Here is a 13,915-nt window from a genome sequence, read left to right on the forward strand (position 1 = left end):
CCTTGCGTCTACTGACTCACTGCGCTCGGTGCTGCTCTGCCAAAAGTCTTTATCCCAGGCAACAAAAAAAATGGAGTTGGGAGAATTCTGTATGAACCTAACCTTAAACTGTTGATATCTATTTTTTGTCATAAGTCACTTATTCGCAGAATGTTAAGCATGGCTGTCTTTTTACTTGAAAAACATAAAATTACTTCAAAATTAATAAGTTAGGATTTTTGTTGACTTCTTCCTCACAAAAAAAAGGAATCAGTTAATATACCGATTAGAGGAAGCGACATTACTTATCTCAAAAGCACTTTCATTGTGCTTCTTGATCTTCACCGAAATAAAATAAATACAGTTGAGGAAAGTAGATGAGTGGTGGCTTTTAGTGACTTGCCATGGTGAGATTTAAGAAGATCATTGAAAGTGCTGTGGTCCTACTCTGCCTTCTCTAGCACACATACATCTGATCCGCAGTGCAGTTATTTATTTCTGTTGTGGAAACACGTTCTGGACTTACGTTTCAGGATTATATGTGAATAAATATATCTTACCCATCGGAATTACGGCCTCCACTTGCAGGCATACTGGGTAATGTTTTTTCCTTCTGTCTTTTCAATGTTAGATTTGCTCAGAAGAACGACATTTCCAATCATTCCCTGCAGGATAGTACCAGCCAGCATATTGAGATCAATGAGCCAGCCAGCAAACAGTGTCGTCAGTCCGCCAACAGCAGGGAGCCAGGGTAATGGGTTTTCTTCTCTATTTTGAATGACAGTGAGACGAGAGAAGAATTACACTGCCCATAATTCATGTATTATTTTTAGTTAATATTCTGATTAGAACAGGACATCCTTCATCTTTTTAAGTTGTGGTGTCAGTTTTATTTTATTTTAGTTTTTTATTTAGTAATAATGAAATCCAGAGTACTTGTGGAAACTGGATGTCCGAAAATAAGTGGTAAAAAAATATGGTACATTGCATTAGTCAGAATTTTGCAGTAAGAGCTCTTAGTGAAGAGGAAAGCATTTCCATACTTGCTAACAACATATAAACTTAGTTCATATACATACACACAGGCACACACATATATTGATAAAACCAAAGGTTAGAGGGGTGTTATAGTAAGGTGACAATGTCAGTCGTGTTTCATTTTAATCCTGTAAAACCAATGAAATTGTTCAGTTATAGTTCAGTGAGCGAACTAGAACTTGTGCCCTTACATATTACATCACTCATAACCACAATAATAACCCCTCCCTACCTGTACCAGTTGCAGCATCACATTATAAGGAGGTCTCATGTTAAATAAGGTGGTCCTTCTGGCTTTAAGGGTTCAGGACATCAGTATATAAAAGGTGGACCTATTTATTGCCTTTGTGGGGGGAGGGGGGAGGTTCATCACATCAACATAAATAAAGCAGAACTTTTGGCGTTCTCAAAGGGTCACCAAATTATTCAATCAGCCACACATCACAGTTCATCATTAATGCACACATTGCAATGATTATTAATTGGAATTGTCACCACTACAATATTTTAAATAAAGCACTCTTAAAGCAACCATAAGCATGGGTGTGATTTTTAATTACATTTTTTATTTATTTATTTTAAACAATCTTCAGGCCACATAATTCAGCCATAGGACCAACTATCAGGGGTCCTCACATTCCAGCCGAAGAACATACAGCTTGTAGTGCTTCAAAAATAATGGCAGGCTCTCCTGGGGTCATGCATTCAATTATGTTTTCATAAAACGTTCCTGGGTGATTTTCTGCTGCGCTCCCTGCCACCCTAAACAACATTTTAATGAATAAGTGGTGTTGCCTCTGTCCCTCTTTGAGAAAGCCCGAGGAAGAAAACGCTGTATAAGCAAAGTCGTTGCAGGGCATGATGGGTGGGAGGTGCGGGGGCCTTCCATCCTATCTGGAGCAGTGAAAGTCTTCTGGGCAGCCTTGTGCCACACATGTTGTTTTTAAAAAAAAAAATATTTTGATGGTGACTTGGTCCCACCGAGGCACCCACAACTCATTGCATTGTTGGGGGCTGCAGGAGGAGGCCCAAGGGTCCCATGGCCCTTATGATTCCTAGCCCGTGCAAAACCTGGGATTCTGGCCCAAGACTGGCCACACTTAAATATATATCAATCAATCAAGCATTTATATAGCGCTCTACTCACCCAGAGGGTCTCAAGGCGCTGGGGGAGGGGGGGTCCGCTACTGCTCGAACAGCCAGGTCTTGAGTTGCCTCCTGAAGGCGAGGTGGTCCTGGGTCAGGCGGAGGTGGGTCGGGAGGGAGTTCCATGTCTTGGCGGCGAGGTAGGAGAAGGAACATCCCCCTGTGGTGGCTCTTCGGATGCGGGGGACGGCGGCGAGGGTGTGGCCGGTCGATCGAAGCTGGCGTTTGGGAGCGTAGAAGTTGAGGCGGCTGTTGAGGTATCCTGGGCCTTGGTTGTGTAGGGCTTTGTGTGCGTGGGTGAGGAGTCGGAAGGTGATTCTCTTGTTGACCGGGAGCCAGTGCAGGTCTCTCAGGTGTCCGGAGATGTGGCTGCGACGGGGGATGTCCAGGATGAGTCGTGCTGAGGCGTTCTGGATCCTCTGGAGTCTCTTCTGGAGCTTGGCGGTGGTTCCGGCGTAGAGGGAGTTGCCGTAGTCCAGACGGCTGGTGACGAGGGCCTGGGTGACCGTCTTCCTGGTCTCGGTGGGGATCCACCGGAAGATCTTGCGTAGCATGCGCAGGGTGTTGAAGCACGACGAGGAGACGGCGTTGACTTGTCTGGTCATGGAGAGGGAGGTGTCCAGGATGAAGCCCAGGTTGCGTGCGTGGTCTGTTGGTATGGGTGCGCTGCCTAGGGCGGGGGGCCACCAGGAGTCGTCCCAGGCGGACAGGGGCGTAACAAACACCCCCGCAGCCCCCGCGGTGCGGGGGGGCCCCCACTCTTCAGTAAATGAAGGGGGCCCCCTCAGCTCTTCGGTAGAGAGCTGTGAGAGAGGCTTGCTCTAAATCAAGCCTCTCTCTCTAACTAAAGCAGCCTGCACGGAGCTCCTGCGCTGACCCAGGACTGAAGAGAAACAATGTAACAAGTTACATTGTTTCTCTTCAGTCAGAGCCACCAGCCAGTCCCGGAACAAGGATGGGGGTGGGGGCCCCAGAGACAGCAGAAGGCAGCACAGAGGAGAGCTGACAGGGGGAAAGGATGGGGGTGGGGGCCCCAGAGACAGCATTCACCACAGGGCACAGAGCTGACTTCAGCAGGAAAGTTTGCAGCTCCAGAAACAGGATCTGCTGGGACACATTAGAAGGTGAGAGTTAGAGCTATTGATGTAATGGACAATGTATTTTACCTGTGCATTTTCTGTTTGGAGTGGAGGGAATGTGTGTGGTGTCAAGTGGACAAATATGGTTTGGATTTGAATTGTTAGTTATGGAATTGTGTTGCGTGGATTGGATCTGTGTAGTGAAATAATGTGGCATGGTGTGCAGTGCAGTGTAATTATGTGGTATTGAGTGGAGTGGGATTGTGTGTTTTGGAGTGGTATTATCTGGAATGCTATTTTGTGTTGTTGAGTGGTATGTAGTGGAGTTTACTTATGTGGTGTGCTGTTAAATATTGTAGCATGATGTGGAATTTTGTGGTGTAGATTGGATGTATGTGGTGTGTTGTGCATTTGTAGTGTAAGTCTGAATTATGTCGTTTTTTGTGAATTATGTGGTGTGGAATGGAATTGAATTGTGTGACGTGGAAGTTGCGCTGTTGAGTGAAATTATGTTGAGTGGTATTATGAGGCATGGTGTGAAGTGTAGCTATGTGGAGTGTTTTAACGTGGCATACACTGGATTTATGTGGAGTGTATGTATGCAGTATGGAGTAGGGCATAATTATGTGGAGGTTAATTATGTGGAGCTGAGTGGTATTATGTGGAGTGTTATTATGCTGTGTGATAAATTGTGTGTGTATGAATTGTGGAATTGTGTGACGTGTGGAATTATGTGGCATCCTGCCCCAGAAACCTGCCAGCCCCACAGACCTCTCCAGGCAGAGAAACCTGCCAGCCCCACAGACCTCTGGGCACAGAAACCTGCCAGCCCCACAGACCTCTCTGGGCACAGAAACCTGCCAGCCCCACAGACCTCTCCAGGCAGAGAAACCTGCCAGCCACACAGACCTCTCCGGACACAGAAACCTGTCAGCCTCACAGACCTCCCCAGGCAGAGAAACCTGCCAGCCCCACATAACTCCCCTAGCACAGAATCCTCCCAGCCCCTAAGACCTCCACAGGCAGAGAAACCTGCCAGTCCAACAGACCTCCCCGGGCACAGAAACCAGCCAGACCCTCTGACCTCCCCAAGCACAGAAACCTGCCAGTCCCACAGACCTCCACAGGCACAGAATCTGCCATCTCCACAGACCACTCGAGGCAGAGAAAAAACCTGCCAGTCCCACAGACCTCCCCAAGCACAGAATCTTGCCAGCCCCACAGACCTCCCCAGGCAGAGAAACCTGCCAGTCCCACAGACCTCCACAGGCAGAGAAACCTACCAGCCACACAGAACTCCCCAAGCACAGAATCCTCCCAGCCCCACAGACCTCTCCAGGCAGAGAAACCTGCCAGTCCAACAGACCTACCTGGGCACAGAAACCAGCCAGTCCCACTGACCTCCCCAAGTACAGAATCCTGCCACTCCCACTGACCTCTCCAGACAGAGAAACCTGTTAGCCCCACAGACCTCCCAGGGCACAGACACCTGCCAGTCTCACTGACCTCCCCAGGCACAGAAACTTGGTAGTCCCACAGACCTCCCAGGGCACAGAAACCTGCCAGTCCCACAGACCTCCCCGGGCACAGAAATCTGCCAGCCCCACAGACCTCACCAAGCAGAGAAACCTGCCAGCCCCACAGACCTCCCCAAGCACAGAAACCTGCCAGTCCCACAGACCTCCCCAGGCACAGAATCCTGCCAGTCAAACAGACCTCCCCAAGCACAGAAACCTGCCAGTTCCATTGACCTCCCCGGCACACAAACCTGCCAGCCCCACAGACCTCCCCGGGCACAGAAACCTGCCAGCCCCACAGACCTCCCCGGGCACAGAAACCTGCCAGCCCCACATACCTCCCCAAGCAGAGAAACCTGCTAGACCCACAGACCTCCCCAGGCAGAGAAACCTGCCAGTCCCACAGACCTCCCCGGGAACAGAAACCTGCCAGTCCCACAGACCTCTCTGGGCACAGATAACTGCCAGTCCCACAGACCTCCCCGGGCACAGAAACATGCCACTCCCACTGACCTCTCCAGGCAGAGAAACCTGTTAGTCCCACAGACCTCCCCGGGCACAGAAACCTGCTAGTCCCACAGACCTCTCTGGGCACAGATACCTGCCAGTTCCATTGACCTCCTCGGCACAGAAACCTGCCAGCCCCACAGACCTCCCCGGGCACAGAAACCTGCCAGCCCCACAGACCTCCCCGGGCACAGAAACCTGCCAGTCCCACAGACCTCCCCAGGCAGAGAAAGCTGCCAGCCCCACATACCTCCCCAAGCAGAGAAACCTGCTAGACCCACAGACCTCCCCAGGCAGAGAAACCTGCCAGTCCCACAGACCTCCCCGGGCAGAGAAACCTGCCAGTCCCACAGACCTCTCTGGGCACAGATACCTGTCATTCCCACAGACCTCCCCGGGCACAGAAACATGCCAGTCCCACAGACCTCTCTGGGCACAGAAACCTGCCAGTCCCAAAGACCTCCCCAGGCAGAGAAACCTGCCAGTCCCACAGACCTCCGCGGGCACAGAAACCTGCTAGTCCCACAGACCTCACTGCCGGGCCATATGAGAACGTTTTTCTATTTTTGGGCTGTGGCCAAAATAGAATAATCTTACTATGGGCTAATTATTGTTGCTATGTCAGTGCAAAATGAATTTGTTCTGTTTTTTACCTGGTGTTAAAGTGGATGTCTTATGACCCGAAGTTGTAGGTCTGTTGTTTTTCTAATGAGATCGGTCCATAACTGAAATAAGAGGCATGTCTGGCATCTTCACAGTGGCGTAAGATAAGCCCCCGCAGCCCCCTCGGTGCAGGGTGGGCCCTCAAGCTCCAGGGGGCCTCCTCTGCAAAAGTGGTAGGTGGTGGCCCGGGGAGGGGGCCCCCTCCGTGTACTTTGCAGGGGGGCCCCCTCAACTTTCGTTACGCCACTGCAGGCGGAGGGTGAGGATCCCAGGATGAGGACGTCCGTCTTGTCCGAGTTCAGTTTCAGGCGGCTGTTCTTCATCCATTCGGCTACCTCTTTCATCCCTTCGTGAAGGTTGGCTCTGGCGGTGGCGGGGTCGTTGGTGAGGGAGAGAATCAGCTGGGTGTCGTCGGCGTAGGAGATGATGTTGAGGTTGTGCTGGCGTGCGATGTCTGCGAGGGGGTCATATAGACGTTGAAGAGGGTTGGACTGAGCGAGGAGCCTTGGGGAACGCCGCAGATGACTTTGGTGGCTTCAGATCTGAACGGGGGGAGGCGGACTCTCTGTGTCCTTCCGGCGAGGAAGGAGGTGATCCACTCCATTGCCTTTTCCTGGATTCCGACGTTGCTGAGTCGCTGCACTAGTGTACGGTGGCAGACAGTGTCGAAGGCCGCGGAGAGGTCTAGGAGGATGAGGGCTGCTGTTTCTCCGTTGTCAAGCAGTGCTCGGATGTCATCGGTGGCTGCGATCAGGGCGGTCTCGGTGCTGTGGTTGGCCCGGAAGCCAGACTGCGAGAGGTCGAGGGAACCGTTCGTCTCGAGGAAGGCGGCCAGCTGCTTGTTGACGGTCTTCTCGATGACTTTTGCAGGAAACGGGAGCAGCGAGATGGGGCGGTAGTTCTTGGGGTCGGCAGATGGCTTCTTTAGTAGAGCGGTGAGTTCGGCGTGCTTCCAGCTCTCCGGGAAGGTGGCGGTGTCGAAGGAGGTGTTGATGATGTCCCGCAGGTGGGGTGCGATGACAGCGTCGGCCTTGTTGAAGACGTGTTGAGGGCAGGGGTCGGTAGGAGATCCGGAGTGGATGGAGTTCATCGTGCGGACGGTGTTCATCGTGCGTATATATATTTTCTTTTTAGGTGCCCTGTCCCACATGAGGCACCACAACTCGTGCTCCCTTTGAGGGCTACAGGAGAATATCTGCAGCCCTGCTGGTTACCCAGACAACACCTATCGTCTGCTGCTGGTGCAGGAGCTAGCCATAGTGGCATGTGCTCCCTCCTGGCAGGAGCAACCGTTCTTTCTGCTCTCGCCTTCTGCAGGAGTAAACCAGTATTCCTTGTCTGCACTGTTGTGGGTAGGGAACAGAGATGTGGTACATGGGATATTTAACTCTCATCAGGCCCTCAGGGATAGCTTCCCTGAGGCCAGCACTTGGCTTTGAGCGGGCCCTGTACCATTCCGGCACTCCCGCAGGACAACTGCAGGGGGTGGGGGAAGACATGATGGACCGCAGCACAAAAAAAAAAATTCTGTCTCCTAGTGCAGAGGTCCTGGCAAAGTCAGCCCCCAAAGAGCTAGGGGTCAAGATATCCCTAGCCTGTACCCCGGTGGCTTTTTACAAAATGAATAAAACCTTTTCATGAGAGGGTCCGAGTCATGAAATGGTGGCCACAACACTTCTGTCCACGTTGCAGCCAGCCAATCCGAGTGCTTTCTCCAAAAAGCCCCTTTAGTCAATCATAACGCTTGAATTTGTTAATACAAGTCCACTGTCAAAGTATCTATAATTTGAGCATTCATTTCCCAAAAATGACTGAAAAGCTTTACACCAAATCACAAAAAGCACGATTTCTGTATCACGAGCTCCTTTTCTGGTTAATTTAATAAAATTCCCTTCAGCTGTTTTTGCGGTATTGGAGTACAATTTTCCTATGGAAAATTGCCTGGGGCAAATGTGTTTTGGGACACCCTCCACCTTTTTTTCTTGACCGCCGCTTGAGGGATTATACCAAAACTTTCCAGGAGGGAGATGAAGTGGATGAACGTATTTTTAATTTTTTTGTGGAAAGTTTTGTGGAAATTCGTCAAATTGCACCACAGTTATTAGCAAACCAAAAGGAAAATATGGTCCCAACTATTTCTACCCACAGTTTACTGCCACTGGGCAATATGAACAAGTTCTTTTCAGTAATGCTCTTTCTGGTAGAGACTGTCTAGCCACAGATTCCTCGCCTTTTTAATATTCTGAAGGTGTCAGACTGAACCTGGGGAACTTTTCAGAAGCACCTCTGCGTGCTGGAAAGTGGCACCTTGCGTCTCCACACTGACGCCGTTCTGCTCTCTGAAAATCACCTATGGGGCCTCTATAAGCTCTACTCCTCGTGCTGTCACTTGCTTTCAAGATTTTCCAAGCCCCAAGACACAGCCTCAAAAGCAAGTTGGTAGGCTTGGGATCTTAGTTCAATCATAAAGCCTGGAGGTGGAGAGTGTCTGTGAGGAATCTGTGGCTAGATAGTCCCCCACCAGAAAGAGCATTACGGAAGGTAAGTAACTTGCTCTTCTGATAGAGACTTCTAACTGCAGATTCCTTGCCTTTTTTGTTAGCTACCAAAGTAGTACCGATTTTGATGTGGGTCTGTGAATTTACTCAAACCTGAAATTCCTCTTGGACTGAGCATCTAGAATGCCCCTCTTGGTGAACCTATCTGTCCAAACTATAGTGCTTTGTTGAATGTATGTAGGGAAGCCCACTTAGCTGCCTGGCAGATGTCTAGAACAGGGACTCCACTTGCTACGGCAGTAGTAGCAGCTTTGGCCCTGGTCGAATGAGCACGCAGTCCTTCTAGAGGCCGCTTTTGAGTCAGTGCATAGCAGGTATTTATGCAGAGCACGATTCAGTGGGAGATGGTTCTCATCTGCTGCCATACCTTTTTTCACTTCAAGGAACTTGACAGAGGTGACCATCAGCCCAGTGTTCTTTGGTACAATATATGTAGAAGCTTAGCACTTTCTTGGGGTCCAAGCAATGGAGTCCTAAGTCCTCCTTAGAGGGGCGAGGTGGAGCATAGAACGCCGGCATGGTAATAGTTTGACCGATGTGGACAGCGTTGCAACTTTCAGCAGAAAAGATTCCGGAGTCCACAGAACCAGTTTGTCTGTAAAGCATGTAGTATAAGGTGGGTTGTTAACACAAAGAGCCTGAAGCTCATTCACTTGCTGTGCTGAGGTAATGGTGACAAGGAACAGTCTTTATGGTAAGTAGCAGTAAGGGACAGCTGTAAACCAGCTCAAACCGAGTCCACATCAGATAAGTCAGGCCAGTTTAAGGTTCCACTGGGGCCTCTCAAAAGAAGGGGGAAACATTTTTAAAAAATCACATCACAGCTGGTGACTTAAACATCTGGCAACCACAAGAAGGCCGAAAGATAACCCGTACCTGTGTCTATAGCAAACCCTTACTGAGCAAGAAAAAGAACAAACAACAAAAGACCCGATACCTTAGACTGGAGGGCATCAGTCTGGAGAGTGCCGCACAAAACACAAATTTGTCCCAGCAACTAGTGTAAACCGTTTTCTTTGAGAGACGCCTAATCAGTTACCTCCGGAGGCAGGTTGAAGGTGTTCATCTGTCGTTATTTAACCTCCAAGCATAAAGGTGGAGAGTCCAAAGGCCCAGGTGTGAACCCTGCCCTGTTGCTGCGACAACAGGTCCTCCCGGAGGAGAAGCCTGATCAGATGGCATAATGGCCAAGCCCAGGAGTTCTAGATACCATACTCTCTGTGCCCAATCCTGAGCCACTAGGATGCCTTTGGCCAAGAATGTCATGATCTTGTTGAACTTTGGGCAAAAGTGCTGTCGGAGGAAAGGCATACAGGAGTCCAGAGTTCCACATGAGGCTGGCCCCGTCTCCGAGCGAGAAGCGCCTTGGAAACTCCAATGTGCAGAATTGCTAACATTGCACACTCTCGATGTTGGCAAAGAAATCGAGCCAAGGTTCTCCCAATTCGCAAAAGACCTCTTGCACCACCTCCGGGTGTACATGCGATTTATGATCCACTGAGCTTGTCTGTCCTGGCATTCAAAGATATTGCCAGGTGCTTCAGCACCTGGGAAATCTCTTGGTGGTCCAGCCATTTCAAAGGTGCAAGGCCTCTGTCACCGGGTCTGTGACCCCATCGCACCCTGGCTGTTGCAGTACCACATGGCAGTGGTATTGGCCTTTTGTGCCTTTTTCAGCCTACCCCAGATGGACGTCAGGAAAGCTCTCTGCGCAAAGTGGAAAACCCTCCGCTCCAGAAAGATGGTGTGGAGTCGGGACTCCATGGGAGACCAGACTCCTCTGATCCTCCACTTCTCCCAAGTGGCCGCCCCAAACCAGAAGTGATGCATCTGTCACCACTGTCCGGTCTAGTTAGGGAAGGGAAGTGGGTCGGCCACTGACCCAGTCACAGTCCAGTAATCACCACTACAAATCTTTTGCAGTTTCCTCCAGTTTCTGAATGTGGTCGGAGAGGTCCCCTTGATCTAGGGCCTACTAGGACTTCAGATCCCCCTACAAAGCCCGCATATGCCACCAGGCACACTCGACCAGCAGGATGCAGGAGGCAATCCGTCTCAGCTGCCTTAAAGTCAGCCTCACTGAAATCCAGGACCAAGGCTGAAAAATCAGGGACATAGCCTAACGGTCCTTGGCTCTCCTTTCTGGGGGAAAAGCACAAGACTGAAAGGTGTCCAGAATGGCTCTGAAGATGGGGAGCATCTGAGAAGGAGTCATGTGTGACTGTGGCACATTGATAGTGACGCCAAAGAGGACTGGAGGTTCTCCTTAGTTTGAAGGTGGTTGATGACTGTCTGTAGCGATGCCGCCTTCAACATCCAGTTGAGGTGGGAGAAGACTGGTACCCCGACCTCCAAAGATGAGCTGCCATCACCTCCATCACTTAAGTGAACCCCTGTGGAGCACTGATGAGACCAAAGGGGAGTACAGTAAACTGAAAATGCTCCCCCTACACCACAAACCGCAGATAGACTGCCAGGACGGGAATATGAAAATAGGCATCCTGTAGGGCCAACGCCACCATCATGTCTCCAGGTTTGAGGGCAGATAAGACCTGGCCCAGGATAACTATCTTGGATCTCTCCTTTTGGAGGAAAGCTTTGAGGGATCAGGTCTAATATAGACCTAATATAGAAAGTGGTGGGAAATTGCAACCACGCCCACACCCTCTCAGTAGCCCCTTATGCCAAAAGGGCTTGCACTTCATTCCACAAAATGGAGAAATGTTTCTCCTTCGGTCGTTTGGGGAGTGTGTATGGTGCAATAGGGAAGAAAGGAATAAGAGAGCATACCTCTGAGGTACCCAACTTTCCATGGAGATCCAACCCTTAAAGAATTGATAGTCATATTCTACTTCCTGTAGAGTGGCTGTGCTCTGGCAGGAGCATGCTAAAGAGGTTTGGAAGGTGAGGGTGGGCGGTGTTGGCTGGGGATGTACGCTGTCCTCAAACGTAGGCTGTGGGACCTCGGCCGCAACCGTTAAATTGCTGGGTCCTCTGAGGGGTTGAACAGGCTTGGGATAAGGGATGCCTCATCCACAATTGGAAAGGGTGCACTGTAACTGGTGCGCTTGGTGAGGAGGGCCCGAGAGGGCCAAAGAGCAACAGGTAGCCCTGCTTTCTTTAAACCGCTTGAGGGCGGAGTCAGCATGGACACTACACAGGGGCATCCAATCAGAGGGGATGTCCTTTAGTGATGACTCCATGTCGCTTGAGAACCCAGTAGATCGCATCCACCTTGAGGGTGAATGGCAACACTAATGCCAATAGCTCGCCCAATTGAATCGGTGGTGTCCAAGCTACAACGTATCATGAAATTGTCCGCATCGCCACCATTTCGAATTGCCTGGGCCAAGACCGAGCGAAGGTCGCCATTAACACCTGGGAAGACTTGAGGCACCAAATACCAAAGCGCATGGGAGTAACGGCCCAACAAGCAGCTGGCGTTGACAGAGCAGAGGGCTAGGCTGGTGGAAGAAAAGACCCCCTGGCCAAATGCTTCTACCCTTTTTCATGACAAGCCAATTTTTGTTATTCTTAAAACATGCAATACAAACCATTGTACATTCAGTACATTGATAGCTATCCTGCCATAAGGTTATAATTTCAGATATATCACTGTCAACCCTCGTTCTCAAGTCTGTGATTCTACCACCACTGTCCCCAAATCTTGGTATGTTTCTGTGGACAACTTCTTACCTAGTAAATCGGTTGTTCCATCTTGATGCACCAGTCCACCCCTCATGACCAGTTGACCAGGATTGGAGGTTGGAAGGATTTCCATTGGCGAGCAATGTCTTTTTTTGGCTACCATCATTGCCACTCCCACCATTATCCGTTCACAGCTTGGGCCACCCAAGTCTTCCAATATGTCCAGTAGATCCACCCTCGAGGTTAGGTGTATGCGTCTGTTCAGGACATGCAAGAGTGTCCTTTCAATCCCTTTCCAGAGCCCGGTTATTCGGAGGCAGGACAGTACTACATGGAAAAATCTGCATCTAGTAGAGTGCAGCGGAAACTGAGGTTGGGAGATTTTCCCAGTGTTCCACAAGCTGCTGTAGCTGTAAAACTTTATTTCGGTCAATATGACCATAAAAGCGTTTTGAACAGAATCGAACATTTCATTTATATTAAAAACAAGTAAAAAAATATATACAAACATCTTGTAGCATTGTATACTTAAGACATAAATTAACTGCGGAAATCTATATTGCAATCAATCCTGGCTCACAATCTGCAATTAATTGTATGTGCAGTACATAAGTTCAATTTACAATACCAGGCTATTTTTCCGCTCTTACTCTATCTCTAAAAATCAACTATTCAAGTGATAATATGTGTGTTTGTATAAAGTGCTTGTATCAGTCATAAGAGGATTATTAGAACATTAACTGGTTACAATACAGTGCTTGTGCAATATATCATAAGGAATTTGCAATGCCGTGAGAAATTGATGAAGAGTTCATATATTGACAATTTACTTTAATCAGGGAGGAGGCTAAAAAACATTGTTGTAAACCCTTAGACACCAGTTCTGCTTCTTGATAATCCTACTCACCAAAGTAATGTGCACCTGAAAAATAATACATTAATTAAAATAATACTAAAATACACATGCAATTCATATAAAATTCCTTCAATTAAGAAAAGGGTGTCCCCAAATTTAATCGCCATCTTTAGGGGTCATTTTTAAGAAAACTCTACGGGTACACCACATGGAAAATAAAAAGCCTGCCACGAGAAAGCTATGGGGAGGCTAATATCATATTTCAGTAACCTGAAAGCCTCTGAGCATTGCCTAGTTCCCAGATTTTTGCATATCTGGACCAGCCATCCTTTTCTTGCTTTCTTATAGCCAGTACAAAAAAAGAACACGTGGTATTCTGATTATTCTGCGCTATTGCAGGACGGGCAACCCAGGGTTTGTAGGCCTGCCCATTTGTTCGTAAAAGCATGCAGTGGCAATACCACGTGCCTAAATTGCAAATAGAGCTTCCTTGCGGCAGCCGGCTTGATGTCATAAAGCGCCGGCTCTAGTATGTACTGCTCTTTCATTTCCATAAAGGCTGCAGTAAGTTTTCCCATTGAGTGGTTCCCCTGTAGTTGGGTCAGTTTATACTCCCAGTAGCAACCCTTCAACTCTTTTCTTTAGATTGTGGGACATGTAGTTTCTGGATTATCCCAAAGATTACCCAGACCCATAAGTGTAAGGGTGTTCCTGGCGTAAATAAGCCATGGTAGTCTCCTTGCCCCAGGTAGATTCATCACCTCTCTTAGTTCTTCTCTATACTTGAGCAATTCTGGAGTAACCCACAAACGTCTCCAGAATAGAAGGGGTCTCAAAGAAACTTCATGCGCAATTGACCTGACCCCCAGATCTAATTGTAGCGGTATGAGTGGGGTACTACGGGGGAGACCAAACAATTGTCTA

The 13,915-nt window shown here is 49.1% G+C and overlaps 1 protein-coding gene across 4 annotated transcripts in view; it reads left to right on the plus strand.

The window, feature by feature from the left end:
- ACO1 (aconitase 1) overlaps window positions 1–13,915 on the plus strand; it is a 364,042-nt gene that overhangs the window by 225,278 nt on the left and 124,849 nt on the right. For 2 of the 4 annotated variants that reach the window (XM_085634871.1, XM_085634878.1), the window contains exon 13: window positions 611–730. The exons of the other annotated variants lie outside the window; for them this stretch is intronic. In XM_085634871.1, the coding sequence (XP_085490997.1) occupies window positions 611–730 (120 nt within the window). The remainder of the gene's footprint in view (window positions 1–610; window positions 731–13,915) is intronic. 4 annotated transcript variants of the gene reach the window in all.

Source organism: Triturus cristatus, chromosome 2_1 (assembly GCF_964204655.1).
Source record: "Triturus cristatus chromosome 2_1, aTriCri1.1, whole genome shotgun sequence".
Lineage (NCBI taxonomy): Eukaryota > Metazoa > Chordata > Amphibia > Caudata > Salamandridae > Triturus > Triturus cristatus.